The 26080-nt window shown below is 45.9% G+C and overlaps 1 protein-coding gene across 9 annotated transcripts in view; it reads right to left on the bottom strand.

Moving 5' to 3' along the window:
• The window catches only part of adgrb2 (adhesion G protein-coupled receptor B2), a 158497-nt gene that overhangs the window by 76178 nt on the left and 56239 nt on the right, over positions 1-26080 (bottom strand). For all 9 annotated transcript variants that reach the window (XM_019875596.1, XM_019875597.1, XM_019875598.1 and 6 more), the window contains exons 2-7: positions 24456-25359; positions 8926-9006; positions 7631-7819; positions 3331-3492; positions 753-917; positions 233-397 (exon numbers count right to left, since the gene is read on the bottom strand). In XM_019875596.1, coding sequence (XP_019731155.1) covers positions 233-397; positions 753-917; positions 3331-3492; positions 7631-7819; positions 8926-9006; positions 24456-25359 — 1666 coding nt within the window. The remainder of the gene's footprint in view (positions 1-232; positions 398-752; positions 918-3330; positions 3493-7630; positions 7820-8925; positions 9007-24455; positions 25360-26080) is intronic.

The raw sequence follows: 26080 nt of genomic DNA, 5'->3' as shown, positions 1-26080 counted from the left end.
CGGGAAATACTCGAGCGGAGTTAAATCACATGTAGTAGGAATAGGCAAATAAGGCTTAAGGGATTGTGCAAAGTATGTCAACCGACGGTATGAACATGGAAATGATTGCATCTCTGAAATCGCCGTGGTGCAAATAACCAATTTCCATCCTGCCTCACAATGGTTTGAATGTCATGACTCGGCACAAGACAAGGCACTAAAGAATGTTCATATTCCAAAAAGGGCAACAAACCGGGGCACTTCTTTTCGTTACAAGACCGGACCTCCTCTGCCGAGCCCTCACACGGGTACCCTTGTTGCCCGTTGCCCTCGCACATCCTGGAGCGCCGCTGCCATCCAGAGTCGCATGTCTTACTGCAAAGGCTCCAGTGGTTCCAGCTGCCCCAGTTACCCCCGCCTAGATGGAGAGCAATAGGAAAAAAAGGAAGGACGTGGCGGGCGAGAGGGAGACAATTCTACGGTACTAATTTTAAGATTTGTGATTGAAAAGCTTTTAGGATTTGTTTGCGTGGGAATGGAAGCCACAACGAGCCTATTTGAGGACTACTAGTATTCACGCTAGTATTCTTTCCCCTCAAGGACCCCCGTGAAACAGACTAGCAAGCCAATTTGGCATCCAACTCGAAAATCGCTGCGGACCACCGATCCGAGCGCGCTGCGCCATGCCTTTAGATCATACGAGTTGCATGCTTGCGTAATATCATCAGTGAGTCCGTGAGGGTGAATGCTAAGCCGTGATTTGCACGCCTTACCAGTGCATGAAGGGTTGGTGCACTCTCTGCTCTCTTGATGGGGGCCCTTACACTCAGCCCACCCGTGCACGGATGCGCTGCAACGCCTCTGCCTCTGCTGGGTGCCCGTGTTACAGGAAACGCTGCATCTTGACCACGGGCCCCACTCCAACCACTTGCCCTCCACTGAAGTCGGGTGATGAAATTGGGAGAACATTATCCGGTTTTTATTTTGGGTTGGAATGGGAAGGGGCAAAATAGGGGAAAGAAAGACAAGGGAGCAAAGATGAAACAACTCTAGTTAAAAAGGCATCAAAACCGGTTAATCAAAAAAGTAAATAGAGTGCAGGTGTTATTTTGGTTCCCGCAAACAGTATTTTTACAACATTGCTTGTGTTAAATATTTAAATCTGTTTTGAAACACCCAACTATTCCTTTTATGTCTCTTCTTCACAAGAGGTTCATACAGAGTGTTGCATGTTGATGACAATTTTATGTCTTGACCGATGCTTGTGCATGAATAGACATATTTTTAAAAATAGATAAACTTCGCTCCAATCCAGTACTGCCTGTCAAATGATCCATAAATACCAAAGAGCTTAAACAAAGCCCCATGACGTGCATCATGCAATCAAAGCTCTCACTATTGAGCTGTGCTAGAAAAGCATTGCTGGAGTAATCGAGTTGTCAAATAAAGTAATTCAACCCCCCCAGCCCTTCCCACTCACCCCTCCAAAATTGCAACGATCAAAGCGAGATTGTTTGTCACAGCCTTGAAAGCTAATAATCTAATAATTCAATGGGTAATTTTGAGTGTCAGAAGATAGCTGTAATACTATTGTGATAGCAAATTCTAGACTCATCTCAAACGCCACCTTATTGACCAAAGTTGTTGAAAAAGTGTTTTTTAATCAACTCTATTTCTTGAACTCGAATGGACTTTTCAATGAAGTTTCATCAGGCGTCTGACCTCATCGCAGTACAGAATCAGCTCTTAGTACTAAACTATGTAAGATTGAACACTATCTTACTGAATCTCAGTGCAGCATCTAATACAGTTGATCATAATATACTGTAGAACAGGTTGGAACAGTCCTAAAACGGTTTAGGTTGTACTTGGAGGAACGGAATTATTTTGGGACCACTGGAAGTTTTGAATCTGATGGAATAGCCATGACGTGGAGTACCTCAAGGGTCAATCCATGGACCCCCTTTTGTTAAGCCTAATAGCCTAGACAAATCTAATGCAATCGAATGTGCACATAAAAGGAACCGAAACCATAAACGACACACTTGATCACTTAGACGAATGTGCGCTTGAGAAAACTCAGAAGAAACAATAAAGCAATTTTAGGCACACGTGTTTTTTAGCATGATATGTGACATGTTAATCTGATGAAAGAAGTCATCAGTGATTAAGTATGTGTCTGTATATATTGATCCGGCACAAACACCTTTCAAATTAATCCACTCATCCTGGTAAAATAGATTAAAGAGGAAGAGACCAATTAAGCTAAGTGCAAATTTACCTTGGTACTCTGCAAGAAATTCGTTTATTGTGACATGCAAGTATTCAGAGAAAAAGTGATCATTCAAAGCGGCATTGTCTGCGCACTGAAATGCCAGTATTCATTATTTCAAAAGTGATCTGCCTTTTAATTTTGCGATGCACATTGAGGCTTTGCAGACATTTGTCTAAAATCACCCACAATAAATGCAATTTATGGCTTGATCTTCATGTATTTGTCAAGTAAAAGCTCGAGCAGGCAAAACATTGCAAAAACACTCCAATTAAATCTCGGTGGCAGGCTCCAGTCATAACGATGCAAGATGCCAAAGCAATATACAGCCTTTATTACATTTATGCAGAATTTTATAAAAATGTTTGTTTTTTTTCTCTGTGCCATAAAACACTTTCCATTCTAATGTCAGTGCTTTCAAAATTAATGTCCTTTAAAGGGCACTGATAATGCAAATGCATCAAGTGTACCTAAAAATGTAAAATCAACTTATTTTTGGAATTCTACCCTTCGGAGCAGCGCTGACACTTAAATGTCGGCAGAGAACATAAAGCTGTTCTATCATAGTTACGTTGAGGGTTCAGCTTCTCTTTCTTTAGAATTTCAAAAGAATGGGCCCATTTTGTAGCGAAGGCGGCTTAATAAAGAGGTTTCAGATGGCCAGTCTCAATCCAAATAGTAGTCCTGAGGTGCCCTCGACACGAGAACTCGAAGGGGCCGTGCAGGCATCTTAGTGACAAGGTGCGGGCCTAATAGGTCATCTTGGAGACAATAACGGAAGAGCAGGACACAAGCTCCCACTCCGCAATCCAAACCGAGCCAACCATGAACACAATGTAACGAACTGGGGGAAAAACAACCCCCCAAAATTCTGAGCCGTCCCACATAGGATGACCGAGTGATCATGCGCACACATGGGCTGGCGCCTCTCGGCTGATCACAGATGAATGAAAGTGGAAAATGCGTGGAGGGTTTTTAATTCATTTTCTAAATCCCCGAAGACTTGAAGCATAGCATTAAAACGAGGCAGGGAGAGCAGCTTGGTCAGGTGGTGACATGTTAATGGACATGCTACTAACCAGGACACACTGCTATGTTGCAGAGTTTGGTCTGCCTCTCGGGCCATCCGCAAGGCACGGCCCCACCTTCGTTCACGCACTTCCGGGTTCGAGTCCTGGAGCCCCGCCCACAACTCACAGAGCACAGACTCCATGAGGACCACTCGTGCCACAGTCCATGCACTGCAAACTCCCACAAAAGCACGCCAAAAAAAAAAAAAAAACACACACAACATGGGAATGAGGAATGAGGAATGAGGCATTAACGGCGTTAGACGTTGATTGAGAGAAATGTGACAGATTGATGAACACGAGCACATTCCTTGAGCACTTCAGAACAGGCAACGACATGGAGGCCAGGGATGGACACAGCCATGCAGTAATGCAGATTGAGTCATAATTTCATTAAGACGATTACTTACCAACAAAGACCCTAACGACAACAGGCCCTCTGCCAACCAATTAAGGAAGGAAATGCTGCTGTTCTAAGTTTGCCCTGCAAAGTTCCCCTCCTACTTGTGCATCTCATCTAATTTTAGCAATAGATGGTAGCTGTTGAGGTAAATGCGAGTGGAATAAACGAGCGGCGGAGTTGCGCAAAATCCTCGTCAATAATGAATGTGACCTCAAGACTCCTCTTGTGTTGCTTTATCACTGAGCTTAACTTGAAGCGGAGTCTGCTTGATCCGATTCCACCATGCGGCGATGCCTGTGCAATGTCCAAAGTTAAAGTGTACACAGATGAATGCGTGCCGTCATTCAGTAGCCTTTCCAAAACATTCTGGGTTGAGGCCGCAGCAGCAAACCATGCATGTTCACAATGGTTTAATCAAGAAAAAAAAGACGTCTATGCCTGATTTGATGGAAACACGACAGCATTTGGACAAAGGTTGAGAGAAAATTTGAGGATGAAGATAGTTGGCCTTGTCGAGCAAAGCTAAATAAATCATAGCGATAAATATTTAAAGTCTACTTTGTGAAAGAAGGCTCCGAGGAGCGGGGAGTTGGAGGCACAGAAAGATTGTGCGATTAAAAAGTGTGCAGACATGAGGTGCTAGTAAATAGCGGGACATTCAATCCAGACATCGATATTTTAAGGGGACTCATTATCCCTTTGACGCATTTTGTGGCTCGTTTGCACAAGTACATTATCAAAAATTGAAATAACGCAGTATGAGGACGTTTGTTGTGGGGTTTTTTTCAGTGATTGTGCATATTCTCAATATCTGCGGGGATTTAAATAAATCCTTTAACTCTCCTTAGTATGCTTTCCGCTACGTTATTCAATGAAACTTCACAGTATGAAGATGATCACCTTGGCCTCTTTAGAGTGCCTCGTTGTTGGCCGTGACTGTGTGCACGTCATGAAGGGAAAAGACGGACCAGTGAGATAGGGGTGACAAAAAAGACCGTTGCGATGTCAAAAAGCTCTGAAATAATTTTGCGAATCAAACATAAAGGGATCGATCACATTTGCCCTCTGACACCCCCCCCCTCCAAAAAAGACCAAATATACTCCAGTGTGTGAATATATTACTTAACCTTTCACGTGAATTTATTGCTTGTAAAGGAATAAGTTGAGTTACTGCAACGGGCCTGCGGTTCCGTTAAAAACTGTCCAAGCTCATACATACGCCTTCATAATAAATGCGGACTTCAAATAGCACGGCGTTCACTTACAGCACTAATCAGACCCAGGTTACGTGTAATTAGAATGTGGGAACTCTACATCGCTTCAAAATGTGTTTGAATTATTAAACGTGCTCATTTAATTACATATACATTATGAAGAGATCAGCTTGTAATTTGTCATCAGTAACATGTGCTGCAACGAGGCCATAATAAGACACAGGCATCATATTAACCCTTAAGATACGCCATCATTACCCGCATTTTAATGCGGGGTCAAAATACAGCATGCTGCATTATTCATGTTCTGGTGCTCACTATTTGCATGTCACCATGAGCCCAAGCTTTGCATCCTTGTTCTCGGTCTCACTGTATTGTGTGAATGATGAGGGGCTGCGTCGTTTAGCTCTGCATTGACCCAGAGAACTGTACTGCATCATACAACACTGTTTTTGTCCGTGTTTTAAATGTCACCAAATCTATGGCAAATCGGCAGTCGCTAAATACAACAGAAGCGGAGCTCCAACTTTTGGACAGGGGTGTCCAAACGTTTTCGTTTGAGGCCCACGTACAGAAAAATGGAAAGATGAAAGGGCCACTTAAAAATTCATCAACTTTTTGAAATGCGTTAAAGTTACCCAGGAGCAATCCTATCTTGTTTGTATTGTCTGGTTCATTTCATCAGCTTTTTTTTTTTTTTGGTCATGTCGCGGGCCCAGAAAAATGGATGACGGGCCACAAACGTCCCCCGGGCCGTAGTTTGTACACCACTGATTTATTACAAGTGAATTTTATACTTCAAATGAAACTGAGAAGGGAGGAAAAAAAAAAAACATTTGCTCAACCACTTACTGCCTAGTTGGCTTTAACAAGGACAAGACCATTAGCTAAATTGATTGGGTATAACTTGAAAATGGGAGTTTTAACCATGAAGGGGGTTGGGGGGGGGGGGGCACAAGCAAAAATGGCCTTCACGGCTTCATTGCCTTTTTGCGCATCGCAGTTCTCTGTGATGTTGCACGTGAAAATGGGCACAGAGATGCCCACGGACATATTCAACCACACTTACAATTTACCACTTGTAGTCCAAAAACACAAAACTCCAGAAAATCGCATTGAAATGGTGTCACCCCGCTGTCAGACTTCACACATGCACAAACACACGCAAGTGAAAACATTACTTGATTGAAGGGTTATTTTAAAAAGTCAATTACATCAAGCTCATTAAACACATGAACGTCTCTTTGCTACCACCCCCACATTCCCCATTTAAGCTGAATTTGCCGCGGTACAATTTAGGCCATCCCTGGGGTGTCCCTCCACCCCGACGGAAGCATGTCGGAATGCACCAAATCATGAAATCATGTATGGAGCAACACGGCAGCCGGTGTCCCATCAAAGGAGCGGCTGAGAATATTAATATCAACACTGAACGGAAAAGCGTACAAATCGCACTGGCGGATTTGAATTAAAAAAAATGAGATTACTCAGATTAGCATACGCGCTGACAGCGAGGGGAAAATGTTTCTCGATTTTTTTTGGGCGGAGATTTAGCACTTGAATCCTCGCATGCTTCAAAATAAAACATTGATCATGTCGATTATACGATTAAATAGTCACCAATTCGCCAACGGTTAACCTTACTATATGTGATTATGTTCCGGAGTGTCATTAGACACCAAAGACAGAAGAGCAAATGCTGATTTCGAGAACAATATGTAGCACCTGACCGTCAGCAAAAATAGTTTAAAAAAAAAAACATACCATGCGATTTACTCACTTTGGCGACCCCTCATTGACCGGGATGAAGCCAAAGGTCAAACACCATAAAAGACAAGAAAAATTGAGGCAAACGCACGATGCGATGAGGTGCAGTCGCCATGTGAAACCGATCGATTGAGCAAACTGAACGTTGAGCCTTGCATTCACAATTAGCCACCACGCTGCCAATTTGGTTGCTTTGAGCCACGCAGTCAACGTGGACAAAATGGAATTGTTACCGACTCGAGTTGATCCCCTGGCCGCTTATCCTTGCCCACACGCTTAGAAGTGTGACTCTGACATTTAAGTCTTGTTAACTGAGTGCCATCCTATCACAAGTAGACAACTTTCAAGTGTGTCAGGATTAGGATGAATCCCATCTGTGAGATTTCTTGTTTGGTTTTTTTTTTTTATATATACATTATGATGAACAAATGGTAAATCCTGGTCAAGCAGCATTTTTGGGAATTGTCTCTCAAGCACCATTTTTTTTTTTTCCAGCTCTGACCGCGGTTATGATAGTTTTGGATTTTTCATTGCTAGTTTTTGAAATTGCGATTCTGGACAAGACCTCGTCACTCAGCAGAGCAGAGATGGCGTTGCTGTTGAGAGGGCTTACTCGACGAGATTTCCCCTTCCTTTACAATCAGAGCACTCGAAAACAAACATTTCGATCTGATCTAAGGCCCGCCGCAGGCAATCAAAGCAGATCTCTTGAAACGTGAAATGAGTGCTACACAAGATCCTCCGATACCATGATTGCCTTGATGTGCCCATTTATTTGTGGGCTGCCAATTATGAGGAAGGCGGCGGTCGGGTAATTGTAACTCAATCAGGATGAAGCCCCTCTTGACGTACATCCAAGGAAATAGTCACAATGAATCCTGGCATTTTCTTCTAGTCCAAGACGAAAGGTGGCCCATTAGCTTACCTGAGCTTATTATCCCGGGTTCACCTGGACAGGAAGCCGTATTGTTGCACATGCGGGTCTCTCGCAGGGCGCCGCTGCACAGCGTACCGTACGGAGACGAAACGCACGAGCGCGTCCTCACTTGCCAGCCGTGCCCACAGGTCAGAGAGCACATGCTCCATTGAGACCATTCCTCCGCTGCAGGGTCACCTGGAAATTTGAAGACAGAGGCTAGCGCTTAGCTAATGGGAAGGACTTTAGCTCCTGGAGCAAGGTTCGCACTTTCAGTTCGGGTACAAATTCCAAACAATGGATAAGGTTGAGAAAATAATGAGAATAGTACCACAGCGGGCCTATGGAAGGGTGTATGCTAAGTGTTGCGAAGACTCCAATGCACGAAACTGTGGCTCATTGACATGAATTCTTCGGCGAGTGATTGAAGGATGGAACCTTGAAGGGGTTCAACGATGTTTTCAAGAAGACGTCCTGATGTACGGTTTGTGTATATGCACGTACATATCATTTGACCGTCACTCCAAACACAAGGATTATTTTTTTTCTCGAAAACGGTGATGAAATAGTTCATACAATTCTTCACAAATGTTTTAATCCCATCTTGGTTTTCCCTAGAAAGAGATGATGAAGTCACTCGGAATTGTTTTCCGAGCACCGTGTTCTTTGATAGAGGCGTCATCACGTGGCAGCGGAGGAAATCAAATTAATTTCATGTCCTTTAATCGCATTACATCTTCATTAACATGCCGTGAGTCAGGGTTTAAGCTCATCTCCGGTGCCTAGAGGAATGGAAGAAATGGGAGCGGCAAGTGTACGAGAAGAGGACTAGACAGAGAGAGCCGGGGGTTTTCCCTGACAGAAGGGGCGTTCTGCTCCGCGCAGTAGGACCAGTGATTACGGATGCGTGCGCACGGGAGTGAGCGCATGCTCATCGGCGCAGGTCGACCTGTTCAAAAGGAGGTCAAACTGCCAACAGGAATAATGAGAAATATCACATCTGTTAAAAAAAAAAAAGGCACAGCTCACTTTGCATCTACACTTGATTTTTTTTTTTTTTTTTTTTTGGTAGTAGATTATGTCATGTAGGGTGAAATAATTCTTTTTTTTCTGTTCATCTCTGGTGACATTTTCACCAATGACACCAGATGTCATTGGTGATGGTCATTGCTTTCGAGGCAAATTAGGAAATTAGGATCTCTCTCTTTCTCTCTCTCTCTCTTTCTCTCTCTCTCTCGCTCTCTGTATATGTATATCTTTTTTATTTTCCTCATCTTCTGGCTGTGAACGCACACATTACGCACCTGTTTGTGCCTGAAACACACCTGGCTGGTCAGCTGATCTTGGTCTTTGCGTCTTCACCTTCAAGTCATCATCGTATGGGTCTGAAAGAAAATAAGTACCCGTTCAATGCTGTATTTCTTTTGCTTTACCAATATGGAGAGGTGTGCGACTCAATTCATTGTGTGTGTTTGTGTGTCTGTGCGCATTTTAAATCTGCAGAGTCTCAATATTTGGGTTTAGAAAGCTGAAGTGTCAGCGGGAGGGAAAAGAAAAAAGGGAGGGCGAGGTGTGATCAAGCTGAGATCAGCTTATCCCAAGCAAGGTTTCTTTGTCAGACGTTCGTCGAAACTGAATGATTGTCTTTGATTTCAGATGTAGTGGAAGTGGAAACAAAAGCAGGATGTCAAACTCTGTTATCGCCCTCTGCAAATCTTTGCACGGGAGATTTTTCATTCCTCGGCAAGTTGATTTAGAAGCGATCACAAGACAAGTGTAGGGCAAACTTTGAAGTTACTCACATTGAGAAAGATACCCGCAATAACTTTGATCACGATGATCTCGACTAATCCATCAATAAGCTATGTTGCATTTGCACACAGATGTGCGGCAGGCTTGCAGCTTGTTTGTCAACGCTTCAGTTTCGGGATCCAGTTGAGAAAAAAAAAAAAAAGTTTGCTTGACAAGTTTTAAGTGGAAGCACCAGATTTGACGATGACAGCCATAAATAAGAAGACGCCTGCCGAAGACGTTGTTTTGATGAACCGCGTGACATGTTAAGATGCCACTTGTGTTGCGTGTCACCGTGATGTTCATTTGGGGAGCAAAGGATGAGAGCAGCAGCGATTGGGATTTTACTCGTGAGGGAACTGTCACTGTGAAGCCTGCGAAGTCAATGTCGTCGTGACAGTGATTGGGTGATTTGGTGCATCAGACTGGCAAGGCCTCTGTAAACATTGTTTTTTTTTTTTTCTTTGATCGTGACAACTTTAGAAAAATGAAGTTTTTGTGAGAGCGTTCTTGGCAACTGGCTGTTGCATTAATATTGGCCAAATAAATAATAGGCAGATTTGTTTTCGCCCAACAGCGCTCATATCGGTCGTCAGAAATGGTCATTCCGTCTCTGGGAGGGATGGAGGACGAGAAGGTTTGTAAAAAGGATGGACTAAGCAAGGACAGAAGTGGGTTTTCATCCGTCACTTCAATTGTGCCTAACCGGTTAAGTAAGCGGTGTCGGGAGGCAAAATAACAAGGCCAGAGTGTAGCCAAACACTGGATATACTTAAGAGGCTGTTAACAGCAGCACAACCTTTTTCATCTCAACGGTGTTATTAATTAAAGCAACGCTGCCGCCTAGTGTACAGTCAGAGAACATTACAAAGTAGCCACGGACACCCATTTCACGAACGATCAATCCAGCCGCTTTTGAAAGCTGGCTGTGTTGTGTGTCTCTCGGTGCCCGCCCACCAAGATGCTTTGGATCATTTTGAGTTCACAGATTTCGAAAAGTAACATTTTCAATTATATTTATTGGAGTTTATCAGAGTAGTTCTTGAAATGCTCACGTTGAGTTGCTCATCACGAAGACATAAAAAATATAAAGCAACAGCGATGTCATTTTCGGCTTGCGTTGCACACCGTCGTTTTTGCTTCCAGTGTAGTTTTACATTACGGATGTTCACTTTCCTTTATCGGACCGTCTTCCCAGCCATACATCCATTCTGGGTTTATAGCTCTCTGGTGCTGTCCATTTATTCCAGAGTCCATCTGGGAGGGTCCAAACTGATCGAAGCACACAATAATGGACATTTTATAAGCTACTGTACAGATAGACCCACTCCCCCTCTTGCTTACCACTCTCCCTCCCCCCTCGCCGGCTCCAAAGCAGATATGAGAAGAGAAGTCGAATGAGATTGGTGCAGGACAGTTTCTCCCCGGCTGCGCGGACCTCAAGGACATTTGTGTGCTTTCAAAATGGATTCCGAATCGAGTTTTCTCAACCCCGCGGGCTGCCTGTGTACTTTTCTCGCCTCCCTTTGACGCATACGCAATCACATATGGACGCAATGATCCTCACAAGCCTTGCTACACTTCCCGAAGCCAAATTGATTTTGTTTCATTTCGCCTCGGTTTCTTAGTTGCCCCCGTCTCCACCTGTTTGGCTTTCTCTTATGAGATCTTTTTCAAGGCTTCAACTCTTTTTTTCTGACTTGGCAAAGTAGATGTCAGTCTGCCCAATAAACCCACTGGCAGGCAGTGCTTTAATTATTTAAAAAGGAGTTGAGGATATTGATGAACAGCGAGCATCAGTATAGGACAGTAGTGGCGGGTCATCAGCAAGCATTTTCTTATGGAATGTTGAAATCGAGGTTGGACAAACGTTGCCACTTGCAGAGAAGATTTCGACTTTTCTTCTGACAGGGATGAAAAGAAGAGCGACATTAAAATCTTAAGACTGGCACCTAGCAGGCTCAGCTATCGTCCTATTTCGCCCCAGCTTCTGTCCAGGCAGTGGAGTCATCAGAAGCACAACCCACTTTTGAGGACAACAATGATGTGGAAATATGTGATAGAGCCACACACAAAAGTACACAAAAAAAGACAGATTTCTGCTCAGGTTTACTTGTGCAGGAAGATGGTGTTGCTATAGCAACATGATCATCTGGACGCTAGGAAGGAGATGTGATAGAGCCACACACAAAAGTACACAAAAAAAAGACAAATTTCTGCTCAGGTTTCCCTGTGCAGGAAGATGGTGTTGCTATAGAAACATGATCATCTGGACGCTAGGAAGGAATTTAAGAGATGCCAGTGACAGCAAGTCTTGGGGAGGGATTGTAAACCGTTGCCCACTCTCAAGCTGCTCCATGTGTCCGGTATGAAGGTGAACACATCAGTTCGATGGTCGCTCTCGGCCGGTGGGAGGAAGCTCTCCGTTCATTTTGGAGTCTGTTTGGATTTGAATCGTTTCACTTTAGCATTTTTAGTTGCAGCCGACGTTGTTGCAGTGTGCCTTTTGAGCCCAGTCGACGGCACAAACATGAAGCGTAGCAGCAAAATGTCTGGCATGGATCCCGCGAGACTGTGCGTGTCAGTGGGCATGCTCTTGCGATTTTGCTCACATATACTCGTTCATGCGTGACCACGTTTTTTAGTATTCAACAAACGCAAGTCGCCTCTCCTGTCAGCAGACTAAAATGCATCCGTGATACAATTCCTACACAAACAGACAAACTGATTGCTTGTATTCATGGCGATTTAGCTCACAGGCCAAAACTACTCCTGAGACTGGATGTTTTTTTTGCATAATTCATATCACAGAAGCACAAGAGGAGGCTGTACATTCCCCAGATTTTGGTTCAGCGCTCGGTAGGAAGGGGTGGAAGACAAGCTTATGCGACACTTGAACACTGATTGTTGTTATCAGACGCTGTAGTCGCACAGCACCGAGTCAAAATAAGGGTCGGCACACGTTTTGAGGAAATCATTTCAGCACTCATAGACATGCTATTTTTTATTTTTTTTAAATGATCCACTTGGCTGAGCAGTTTAATTTTGCCTTGCAGTGCTTTCACAGGCGTGGGATATTAGACCAACTCAAAATGTTGGATGGATTTCTCATGTATTCATTACAGATCTTCATTTTCCTCAAAAAAAAAGTTTTTAAATCACCCTACTCATACCACGGGATTCAAATCTGCCCCGCAAGTGACTCGTAAATTCCAAAGGGCCCTGAAGTAACGCGTCTTCACTTTTGCACAGTGTGCAGTTGTCCATACGCAGCAAATGAACCCACTTAAATAGCCCAAGGTGAGAACAATCCAGCGCTTTACAAGAGCCTGCATCACTTCAGCTGTACCATGTCGACAACCACTCTTTACTTCTCCTACCCTGCGACAAAATGGTTCCAGGTAATTTGCTCCAAGAGAGAGAAAACATGTTGAACATGCACCTCGGTAAATCGCAGAGAGCAGTCAGTCCGACGAGGCTAATCGCGAGCGGTCACGCAGAAGGAAGGAAGCGCTGCACAAAGAGTAGCTAATGCGTATCAGCTTGAGAGACGCTGTGGGAATTTGAACAGCCAGGGAGGACGTCGACGTGCTTCCACAGTTTTTTGAGAGCGCCCCGGGTTTGGAAGTGACTGTTCATCAAAATGACTTCTTGACCTTATTACGTCTTCATGTTCAACGCTGACCGCGACGCCACACATATGTTCGACTGCGACTTTGCTAGCGCAACTGAGGTACAGTGGCGGGGGAACATTGTTTGCACTTTGTGGTCGTTTTGAATAAATATGCACTGCTGTACCGCAGAGATACAGAATGACTACTGTAGAGTACGCGATACGCTCGAAGGCACCTATATCGCAGATAGGAATGGTGGCAGATAAAGCAAATTGCCCCGTCGATCAGCGACTTGTCACTCCCGCGGAACATGCCGCACATGCACTCAAGCCATTGCTGCAAAATGGGTTTTTCGAAAATCACGGGAGATGACTCGCGGTGGAGAGCACCCGACATACTCGGACCAACACCGCCGCGGCAGAAGCATCGTCGAACCTGGAACGTGCTACGGCGCATCCCGAAAAGTGCTCACAGCACTTTTACATGTTGTTAGCTCGCTGCAGGCTTCTTCCTCAATGTTCCCGGAGAGCATCGTTTAGTGACTCACCAGTGTCGTACGTCCCATCGTTATCTTGAAGGGATCAAATTGACGCATGAATGAAAAGCGAGGGGGGAAAAAAAATGACCTTGGAACAGGCAGAGATGAAATGCACATTATGACCAAACTGAGAATCGTCCTCCCAAATAAAAGCCGTTCTTATGTGACCCACAACTTGACATTGTCACCGTGAGTCACTCTTTGCACTCGCCGTGGTTGACATCAGTATTTCACGTTTCCACCGTGGCGTTTTCTCTTTCGGACCGGCCTCAATCGGTCCCCCGTGACCATCCCCGTAACAGCTCACCTCTCTTTCTAAATCCTCTGTCGCTGCCAGCATCAGTTCTTGGCGCAACATCGTCCTCCTTCCACTTGAGAAATCACTTCTCAAATCACTTCAAAAAGATGCCAAACTGTTCCGCTACGATCTTCTAGTTGGTTCGGTTATTCATTGAGCCATTGGTGTACCGAGTATATTTAGGACATAACCGACAGCGATAACATGCAGTGCATACGCAGCCATGACTCGCATGCTATTTTTGTCCATCTCGTTCACATCGCCTTGACCGAAGAAAGGAAAACAGGAGCTCCTGTTATTTTCGGTGTCTCTTTCGGTCTACCTACTGTATGTTTGATGGCAGATGTGACCTCACATCATCGGCTGACTGATCACGGAGCACCATTCCAGTCGAATGCTTCAACTGGTGCTTCAACACCAAAGAAAAGAAGATCAACACAAGCAGCGTCGCAGCAGGCATACATTCGGCGCCACCGCTGCTCTGCTGGAGCGTGACATGAAACGCGTAATAGAATGAAAAGCAAGATTAGCCCCAAGATGGACCTCATCATGCTTTGAGGGCCTCCCTTCTATTCCGCAAAGGACCTGTCAGCGTGAGTTTGTTTGGAGCCGCAGCGCATAGCTACACCGCAGCCTGCGGTCGACACCCCCGATGTGCTGATCATCCTCCGACGAATCCTGTGAACGCAAGCCAAAGACTGCTTGGAGATTGAATATGGTACGAAATCATATTGCGCTCGTACGAAATGTGCTTGAAGGACCAAAACGGAAACTTGACCGATTGTGATCAGTGCGGTCATCGCGGACAGTATGACAACGCTGCACTGGCAGCTTAAAATGGGCTCCGAGCGCTTTGGACTCTCACCGTTTCCACCCTTTGGGCTGTCTGAGCTTCATCGGTAATGAACCCTTGTCACGCGGATAAAAGACCGGACAGCTGCTTTCGTAAACGATGGCAAACTAGCGTTTTGCTTTCCACATCGCCAGATACAACAGCTGCGTCCACGCAAGTGCTTCTCCTTTCTATCTATGAGGGCGTCATGAGTGCGTCAGAGTGCATCTGCGCTCACGAGAGTGCCGAGGGAGAGAGGGTAATGAGGACCGCTGGGGCTCGTTTAAACGACCAGGGTTCACTAGTTGAGAAGCGTTACTGGGCTCCAACCTCTTCACTCTTCTCAAGGCGAAAAAAAAAAAAACATTACCATTGGATCCAGCAGCTCCCGAGTCTTATCATTTCCACCAAACATCACCTCGGGGCTCATGCAGATGGCTTAAAATCCAGCCTGACCTTTTAGCCTGAACAATGGAGCCGCCATGTGGATGAGACTGACCCCTGGCCCTCCAATGCCTTCCCACCTCTCCATTATGCATTGGCATGGACTGAGATTGTTGTACTATTCGTCAGCGGCGCTTGTGGAAAATATTTGATGGATTTGAGGATGAGGATTGATCAAAAAAAATAATGCGAGTACATTGTTAAATACTTCAATGAAAGACAACCAGACTCAGTTTTGCTCCCGCTGCCTTTTTAAAACATACGCTAGCGTGCATGCATGCTAGCATATTTCACGGCCATCGTTAAGATGCCATTTGGTTGTCATTTGGTTGTAAGTATGTTTAAACCGAAAAAATATCTCCGCTTAAATCCTCCGGCGGCTGCCATCCCATCGGATCGACTCAAGGCTTTTCTACGCCGCGACAACATGGCACTCGAAAGCTCAGAACGGAACATGTGTCATTCAGGTGAAAGTACTGTGAGCTGGCGTGCCCAAAATGTCAGGAAATTGAGTCAAAGAGTTTAATGCTACGTCTGCACAACTGAGTACTTCATCGGCTTTGCTCGCGTTCAGCAATTATCGTCAAACACCCGTTGTACACTTAGAGAAATAGCTCTGACTTCACATTGCATGTTTTTTGTTTTTTTTTAAGAAACATAAAGTGGCTCCTAATGGGCACCCTGCTGAACCTTTCAACATTGTACAATTTGTGACAAGTGTTTCCGATTGCAGTGCGTTGGCAATATAATTTCTATTGCCGTCAATCATGGCCCGTACCGTTGTCTCAATAAGGTGGTTGTTCGGAAATGCAATGTAATTCAGGTGCGCACGCGGACGCACGCACGCACACACGCACGCGCACAGCCTCCTCATCACTTTACATTGATTTCCTGCTGGCCAGCCAACTGCTTAGCCATCTTTGCGGCGACAGTTTGACCCATGAGGCCTGTTAGATGTTCCCTCTTACGCACGGGCACGCGCAGGCACACACATTTATGTCTAGGGAGGTATCCCGAAGCCAGCAGGGAACTCCCGAAAGCATTTATTGACTGCTAAGTGATTGTGTCTATGAATCCATCAAAGGTTTAAATGCCTGTCACTGTGTGCTCGTGTGATATTAAAACATACATGCGGATGAACGCCGGCAATTTCCTTCTCTTCAAAACAATACACAAAGAAGCCCTTCATTCGCTCGGACCAAAAACTGGCCCTAACAAAACACGTCAACTTGGATGCGCAAATTATTCTTGGGGAGAAAAAAACACAAATCTGACGGCGTCAAAGGAAAATTGTGTGAACAAAAGAGGAGCCTGCCTCACCTTCCATGAGAGCAAATTACAGGCGCGCCAGGACGTGTGCTTGTGCAACATTCCGGAGGTGAACTTTCCATGACAGAGCAACACAAATGACAAACTAAAAAAAAAAATCTTTGCACTCATGCCTCAGTCCGTCCATTAAATACCTTCCTCAGCAACACACACACACACACACACACACACACACACACACCCTTCGGTCTTGGTGACAGAATAATGACTTGCCGTGAATGTTAAAATCGAGGTTGGAAATGGAGAGGAAATACATTCAGTCTTATGTCATTGTTTTTTGTTTTTGTTTTTTTTCTGGCGAGTTGAGCAACTTGTCGGAGTTTTCGCTGGGGCCTTGCTATTGTCAAGTCAATATTAAAGGCCGTTGTGCTCATCACCAAAACACACACTGACGAGTCACTGCGGTCAACTTATAAATTGATGCATTTTCAAATCATTTCCGCTCTCGATGTTCTTATTTTCTCTAATGCGGCAAAGATTTGCCGCTCTTTCTGCCTTTTGCCGCGTCCTTTGTGAATGATGCCTTTGCTAAAGTGCTGTGAAGAGAAACATTGCTTTGCCACCTCTTTGATTCATTGCCAGCGTGAGGGGAATTTGCTCCAGGCAGATCTGGGCTCCCGTTCGCCGGGTGGCTCAATACTTCATCATTATCATCAGGCTCGCCCTTCACTTGCAGCAATTCCGCCCTTGCTCGTAATCTTCCATAGCGTTTGCGGAAGAAGAAGAAGCAACAGAAATAGTTTGGAAATATTTTTTAAAAAGCAAAGATAATATTCAACGTGATCTCATCAAGAATTGGAATTGGGGGAAATAAATAAATTAAGCACCCAAATCAGTTTTCTTGAAGGATTTTCCCACCAACTAACCTGCCTTTGCAGTCTTATAATAATAATAATAATAATAATAGTAATACATTTTATTTATAAGCGCCTTTCAAGACACCCAAGGACACTTTACAATAACAAAAACAATAAAATATAATTCAATACGGGTTGAGCAGCGGCAGCCAAACGCGCCAGCGTTCACTCAACCCGGAAGTCAGAAAGAAACCAAAAAAACTTGCATGGCGTCGTGTACCTCTGAATAACGAAAATAAAAATAAAAAAAGTCAATTTGAGGGATGGTTTGTTTGCCGTACTATTGGGTCAAATGTCAGGGTGACAGATGAAATATTGAATATCTCTGTCTGGACAGAGAGGTAGCAAAAAATATGTCTTTGTAGAAGCATATGGCATGCCGGCCTCACAGTGCAGAGGTGCAGGGTTCGATTCCGCCTCCGGACTTCCTGTGTGCAGTTTGCATGTTCACGCCGTGCCTGCGTGGGTTTTCTCCGGGTACTCCGGTTTCCTCCCACATTCCAAAAACATGCACGGCAGGTCAATGGAAAACTCTAAATGGTCCTGAGGTGTGAGCACAAATTGGTTGTTTGTCCATGTGTGACCCGCTGTACTGCTTTCACCCGTACACCGAATTTCTTTCTCTCTCTCTCTCTCTCTTTTCTCCGTCTCTCTTTCTGACAAGCTTGCTGCAGTGCTTTCAGGGACAGAGAGCTTGTCGTAGAGGACATGCTGACGAGTATTGATCGATACCAACTCCAAAAACCTTTGCATCCATTTGGGAGCAGTGTGTGTGCGCGTGTGTGTGTGAGCACGTGCACATATAAATTCTATTTTGTGTGTGATCTTGTTTGATATCCGCGATTGCTATTGTGGAGGGCCTGAATGGTTGATACATCGCAAGACTGTGTACTAACGCCCGTAATCGAAGTTTGGCAGGAAAGATTAAAAACCATTGGCGTTAACATTCCAAGAGCCGTCGACTGAATTTTAACGTGCAACATCCCCATGGAGAGGTTGATGAATTAGGGTTCATCCAGCGATCAGTTGATGACACTTGAAAATAATTTCAAGAGATTCTGGTGACTTGTCGTTTGACATGCATCGTGAACTTTGATCGTATTGCTCGTTGGCAGACCATAAGAGATGAGATAATGGCGAATGCAAGACCTCACGTTCTAGGCCATCGGGACGAGTCGGTGGTCAGAAGACCGCCCCAATCCGGGCTTTCCGATGATGCAGTGAAATCAGTGGTAAAACGTGCAAGGGCATGCAGGGAAGGGCAGCAAAGGGTGGTTTTCAAGTGCTGTTAAAAGCCCGGCGCAGCATTTTCATATTCATATCATTCCTTTCACACGCATAACCCTCATGCTCATCCCGTTTCGAATGAAGACGCAAAAACACAAAAAAAAAAAAAACAAGTCGTCTCACCTCCACCGGCCCGCGACGTGACCATGAAGATGCTTTCGTCTCAAGTTGGGAAAGCGGCATAGAGGAAGGAGGGACGGGGAGCTTTTCACAGCACTGCGGGAGACGTATCGTGGAAGCGGGAAGACACGGCTGAGTGGAAATGTCTGAAAGCTTTGGGAGGCGAGGAAGACGCGTAGCCACCCGCCAACGCGGTCACCCACGCGCCAGCCATCTCATGTGTTTCCGCTAAACTCAAGGGATACGATTTCCTCGTCTTGTAATGATTTCTAAATTGGGCTTCTTTGCCCTGGGATATATTTAATTGCCACACACCGGCTGCTGATGCTAATACGCGCTGACAAAACGAGAACGAGAGGCGGGAAAGAGCCAGCGAGAGAAGGGAGTCACTTGTTTTCGAGTGAGTTTGACTGAGCAAGGACGCCAGTGACTGTCACGGAGTGGACGGCTCTGCGCCGTCATTGTCGAAGAAGGACGGAGGAGGGAGGGCGGCTTCATTAGTCGCAGTCTAGTGGCACACGTGGGCCTGCGAAAACACACATGCCTCCATTCCCGGGATGCTCTCTGCATTTTTGCTCTCGGCGTCCAACAAATTCTGTGCAATGCCGGGGGCGTTTTTTGGCACGCGCGATATGTGCGGCCGCACAAGGTGACATGACATGTAAATAATCGACGCGGCCCGGTTCAGCCGTGTGTGTTCGCGAGCGGCTTTTCGAGCGAGGAAGCACCAAAAGCAAGGGCGAGAGAAACGGCAGGAAAACAATACACGGTCACGCTTCATGGCTGGCGGTTATTGTGGAATACAAAACCTTCTTTGCGGCGTCGACGTGCAGGCGTTTCCAAGTGTGTTTTGTGACGCTTTGCCTCCCTGGATTAGGATAAATAGCCCTTGTCTATCACGCAAGGCCGTGTGTGCCAAACAGATTCTCCTTCACGTCATGCCACAAATGAGCTCCCTGGGAGACTTTTCATGAGGCCGGGGTGAGGGGGGGACGCGCAGGACGACACTTGAATGTCAAGGACAAATTTGGGGGAAACTGTCGGCAGGTGCCGCACTTGATAAATGACTGCATTCATATTAAATGTTGAGCTCATAAACACACAACTCAATCATTTGCACTTGAATTCATTCATCCGATTGTAATTTCGCAAATATGCCCGTCTAAGCGGTGGAGGGACCACAAAATGAAATGATTCTGAGAACACCAACATGTCAACCGCGATCGTCATTCCACTCAAATGGCCATTTTGCTGCCAGTGTCGACTGTCTCGCACAATTCCGAGGCACCTTCTCACATGTCTGATTGCACACGCTGCAGTGGATGCTACGGATTAACATGTGCATTTGCGTACGCTAGCATTGCTGTGGACCCAGGTGGCCTACTCATCGTCGCGTGGCTGGTCTCGGGGAATTTCAAATGACCATCATCATGTCATATGTTGACTTGTTCCACTTCCATGTTAATTCGTCTTTCCCCCGTCATTTCATCACGCGAACGTTCAATGAAGTGATCACGGCGAGTCACCGACCCGACTGAACGCAGTGACGGCTCATCGTTGGCTGATTTATTGGCGGCTCGCAAGATTAAACGGGATACGGAGGTGAATTAAAATGTAGGTATGGGGTGAGCTCGGCGAGGAAGATTGGCAACAGCGTTAGATACATTTGGAAAATTGGTAATACGTCGTCATGATGGTCGCTCATGTTAGCAGCAGGAGAAGACAGAATATTTGCAGACGTTTATGTGAACGAAAGTCACAGTTTCACTTGGGGATGTTTACGCCAAATAGAGATTAGTCAGGAATTGAGTTTCATCAAATCGGTGTGTGATCAGTTCAGAGCGTACGGCCGCCTCTCGCCCGTAGTCAGCTAAATTACATCCAGCGCAACAATCATCCGCAAAGCACCTTCAATGCACTCTTGTTACATTTGCTTATTTTTTGGCAGTGTGTCATTCGAGTTAAATTCCGTTGAGGCTTTGGGCCAAAGCGTCACACGGTGTAAGTTAAGATGGAAGGTCACTTTATATATTTTTTCATTTATTGTTTGTTGGATGAATTATTTTTGCACCATGTCCGGCACTTTGTAAACAGCGGTGGTTGTTTTCAAGTGCTCCGCATATCCAGTTGAGCTGAGTTGAGATTTGCAATGCTTGAGGAGCGAGGATGAGATTCAGAATTTGATCGTTCCGATGCCCTCATGAAAATTGTATGACGTCGAAAGGTGAGCGACAGCACGGCAGCCGAGATAGGACCTCGAAGATGGAAAGCAGAAGTCTGGGATTTGGAGTGACATGTCAGCGAGGGAAGATAGAAGTCCGGCGCTGGGAGATGGCTGATAAAGGCCCCAGTGGGCCAAATTAGCTCATCTCCCGAGCGCTCCCACGCATGCTCGGCTCAGGAGAGGGCTCGAGTGTATGTACACGTGAAGTGGATGACAGACTAGCTTGGGAGCCGCGCTATAGCTCACGAGGCTCCGGCTACTCCTGAGTGGTTGAAGAGCAAATGAATGGCAATGGAAAAGGGAGATGTATGACCCCCAACGCACACTTTCTCTCTCCCAAACACACACACACACACACACACACACACACACACACACACACACTGTCTACATCACACTCCGGCCCGCTGACTCCTTGTCGAGCTCTAGTGGCTTCGTGTGATCGATTAACTGTAGAAAATAGCCTTGCGTCCCATAGTGCACCTGTGCCCATGATGTGCTGCTATCTCCCAGAGGGTCTGCATTTTACTGTTTACTGCGTGCGTGTGTCCGTTTGCTTGTTCGAGTGCACTTTGCGTGACAGTAGATAAAAAAAAAATATATATATTCCCTTCCAAATTCCATCCATTCAAATCCCCGGTGGCATGTGTGTCATTTTGCATGAATATCAGGCTGATGTGTATGCGTTGCCTGCGACGTGAAGCTTAAGACAAAAACATTTGATTTGCAGAACAAATTTGCGGGCGCGTGAGCCACCATCCGCCTGAGGAACACCACCAAAAGTCCCTGTAAAATCAAAATAAATGTCTTGGAGATTTCACATGCCGCAGACCTTGTCAAATTTCAAATCATGACAAATCAAGCCCTTCGCTCCGTTCTGGAACACTGTGGGCGTATCTGCTCCATGTATGGAACCACACTCGCGCAAATGTCAACTGTCAATCCAATCTTAAGTCCATCACGTGTTTGCGTCATGAATATATATCGACTTCATGGCGACTGGAGCTGGAATACACCCCACCGTGTCATTTCTATGCCGTGAGGCGCTCTCAATTGGCCCGAACGATTACACACCTTCGCTGTCAAGTCACACGTTATTCCTCTCTTCCTCGTTGCTCCCCGCGTTTTGCGCACACTCACGGCCAACAAGGCACTCTAACACAACTCCAAGTCTAGATGCTTCCAGGCAAGTTGTGCTTTTGTTTTTTCCCCCCTCCCCCTTCTTTTCCCTTACTGGTGCGTCCGCCTTTTTTTTTTCCTGTTCCCTGTATGCACTCAAGGCAGACCACAAGGTGCTCTAAACCAGTTTGCAGCAGTGTCAAACTCTCACTGCCTTTTACTGTCCCATGTTTCTAATTTTATGACCTCGTTTGGATTCTGAGCATACTCCTGCATCTCCAGTGCAGCCGTCGCAAATAAAGAATGGGGCGATTTTTGACAAATGACATTGTAATTGCTTCAACAGGAAGTTGGCTTGCGCCGCACATGAAATACAGCCAAAGCTGAACTGTAGACACAACCGTAGCGATGCACAGAGAGGTGCTTCGTGTGTGTGCGCGCGCACGAGTAAAGCGCAGTGTGTGGAAGGACCTTTTCCGTGAGCATAAAGAGGCTCAGTGCTGGTCCCGGTCAGAGCGAAACCCATCGCTCACGAGCGCAGAATACTAATCCCGCTGCCTGAGTCACCCGCCAGAGACACGTGCGCTTTTCCTTCATTCATTTAATTTGTTTTAGCGTGTCGGATGAGAAACAATTACTCATGTTCATCGATAGAGGCACGCCATACGAACAGCCATTATTCACCGTCGGTGTGCAGGTGGTGTGTGTTGGGCAGGCTTACTAGGGGATTAAAACACCTGGGTGTCCTGTTATGCCTGCACGGCGTACAGTGTGAAAAACACACAAAAAAAAAAAAAAATCGTGTTTCGTCTGTGCTGGCACACAAACGCACACACACGCATGCCACACATCTGTGGGCTGTGATTATCGGGAATGAAATAATGTTCCAGAAGATGAACTGTGTGATGCTTTGGGTGTGTGAAATAGAGAGAAAGAGAGAGAGAGAGCCTGAAGTATCGATGTTCGGCTGCCTCAACGAGTACCCGATCCCTTTAAATGAGGCAGGTACTGGTCCTCGCCCATCCCTAACGAGTACAATTCACAGTTCATGCTGTCAGACAGTCCAGCTGACATTACTTTTCTCCTTTTCCAAGTCTCCCCCAATGTACTCCGTCGGTCTAATGAGTGATCACCGAGTTACCGGCTTCATGCCTGCCATGTTCCGATGTTGCTGCAAAAGTCAAGTACAGTGTTAGTAGTCTGTCTGAGGGCGCTTAGCTCAACCGCGTTTTGTCGAAAATAGCACCTGGCTACTGCTGATGTCTTACAGAGAGACCAGTTGTTGTAACACATCTGAGAGATCGATGCCTTTAAAGGTAAAAAGAAAAAAAAAAAATCAAGCTCGGCTTTCAAGCTTGACTTTACATCACCCGAACACTTGGCATCCTTTGATTTTTTTTTTTTTCACTATCTCTCTCTAAGGCAACCGTGCATGAGGCCAAGTTTAAACATTATTTTTTCCTCTCGTACACCTTGCCTCTTACTCAGCCAAATTTATTGGAAATGTATTAAAAAAAGAGCTTCCTTTTGAATGAAAGTAGAAAATAACCTTCCTCTCTGCAAGGTAAAATCCGCAAGGTACATAAACATGCGCGTGTTTTGGACGATGCATCCAATGACTCATACTGTTCCATCTGTCTTGCTCCAGTACAATAACTCTGTTAGGCAATTATCCAATTCTGTTGGATTTCCCAATTATGGCTGTTGGGAAAACACATACAGAAGCGTGCGCGCACACACGACGCCGCGACACACATGCACGTCAATCCCCTTGTGCTGTGTTTATAAAAGGACTCTCTGCTCCTCTTGTTTGACGCACCGATGTATGAACGACCATGTGCATGCGCATGGTTGTCAAATATCATCTTGTCCTAGCGTTGCAAAAATCCGTTCGGCACACACTGTCACGCACGTGCAAACATTCATGCGCACACAATAATATGCAGCGCGTAAACCAAAGTGCTCGGAACGACGCTTCCCCGGGGCCATGAGGGAAGGACCGGGGTGATCTAAAATATAGATCAGAAGGCTGGAATCCTGATTAGCAAATCTTTTTGATGAAAGGCTTGCCGCGTCCACTTGGAGCTGATTATTTTCATTAAAGGCCATCATGCAAAATTCAAACGTTGCATTTAGAAAAAAACATGGCCGTGCGTACAGGCTGAGAGGAAATTCAGTCCGACGTTTTACAGTATTGGCCGTTTTCCATCCTCAAAACCATGCAAAATGCGGTCAGACTAAATGAGCCGTATTTGTGACAAAGGAACATAATGTTGGGGGGGGGGGCAGTAGAAAAAGCGCTGTATCGGCCCAGTTGCAGTTTTCTATGTTCGGAGCAAACAGATATTTTTGGTTTTTTTTCCTTGAAAACATCATCTTACCTTGTCGAACGTCTCTTGGCGCAATAGCGATCGCATCGTTGGAATGCAGCTCCGTCACGCAGCAGTCATCCGGAACCATTGACCCATTGCGGAAGCTGTGAGGCGTCTCGGGTACGAGCGGGATGGAAGGTGGCATGATGTTGTGATTGGGACATATGCAGCCCGTTTGCGTCAATCCGCAACCATCCCGTGTGGGGACGTCCTCTCCCTTCTGGTCGCCTGTTCGTAAGCATTCCTCAAACCATCGGCAGAGCACGCCGCAGGTGAACTGACTTGAGTTCTCATTGTTGATGAGTAACACCTCCACCAGCCTCATCTCCAGTAAATCCTTGGATACCTGAGGTTCGCCTGCGGACGGATATCTGCTTAGACATAGTTGGACAAAGTTCTTATCGAACTGCAGGAACGAGTAAGGAGCATCCACGTCGGATTGCCTCCTACAGAGATCGACGACTTCCAGATCCCGAGCCGAGGCCGCCTCGAAGTGAAGCGGACAACTTTGATTGGCCAAATGGTGATCGAGGGAGAGCAGCATGGGGGAGTGCGTCCGGCAGATGGAAAGGTGGCGGTTGTAGCGGAGGTAGAGGGAATACTTGGTGGGATCCGGGTTTTCCAGGGACCAGGAACACCCCGGAGCCCTGGAGGGAAAAAGCTCCCTTAGGGAGAAAGAGCCGTAGAGCACCCCGGCGACTAAGCTGGAGCACGGCATGGAGATGGTCGAGAGGCGTCCCGCTACCCCGGTGCTGGGGATGACATCGGCGGCCCCGGAGGCAACATTGGCCAGGGTGGACAGAGGAGCCAGAGCGAGGGCGGACACGGCAGCCAGCGCCCCAAGCGCAGCCAGAAGAGAGGACAGCCCAGACAGATACGCCCCACCAGCAGTGTTCATCCTATGACATTCGTCCTGCAGGAGAGGAGGAAAATAAAGAGAGAAAGAGATGGGGCGTTTGGGGTTAGACAACCGGGCAGAGCTCTCTTGGCACATTTTACGTGGGGTGAGCAAACATGTTCAAATCTTAGGATCTGAAAAAACATCCAGGCATTTGACGTGCTTTGTTAAATTTTCTACCCTAGTCAGCATGTCGTATTTTGACCCGATATGGCTTGTGTTTCTGTGCTTGTGTTCTCTCGTCATGCCCTGGCTGACTGTACAACGTTCCCTCACTTTTGGCAGTGGCTGAATTGACGAGTCCCAACTATATCAACACTTGGTAAGACGAATAAATCCTTCTTGTGAAAAGGGTATGACCGTTGCCATGGCTGCCGTATTTTTACTTGTATACTTCCGGCAGAAATTCTTGTTCTTCATCTTCAGTTTAGAAGAAGAAGAAGAAGAAGACAGTGGTAGTCATGGCAACTAGCTTACATTTCCACAAGAAAGTGCATGAACTCACTAAGATAGGACCTTGGGCGACAATGCGACAAAGGATTCTGGTCAAAGTGAGCCATTTTCAACTAAAAAAGAAATTTTAACATCGTGATCAAGTGGACGTCTTGCCGTCCTCGTGTGCTGCGGGAAGCAGAGCGCTACGCTCACGCTAATTTCTGAGCGCAGCCAATAATCAGTAGCTCGTGCTTCGACTGTTTGCTTTCCTTGTACTAGCTGACACACCGGGCTCCGGTTC

This window comes from Hippocampus comes, unplaced genomic scaffold, assembly GCF_001891065.2.
Source record: "Hippocampus comes isolate QL1 unplaced genomic scaffold, H_comes_QL1_v1.1 scaffold12, whole genome shotgun sequence".
In the NCBI taxonomy this organism is placed as follows: Eukaryota; Metazoa; Chordata; class Actinopteri; order Syngnathiformes; family Syngnathidae; genus Hippocampus; species Hippocampus comes.
Note: the sequence above shows the minus strand (reverse complement) of the source record. Positions and strands in the feature narration are given on the sequence as shown.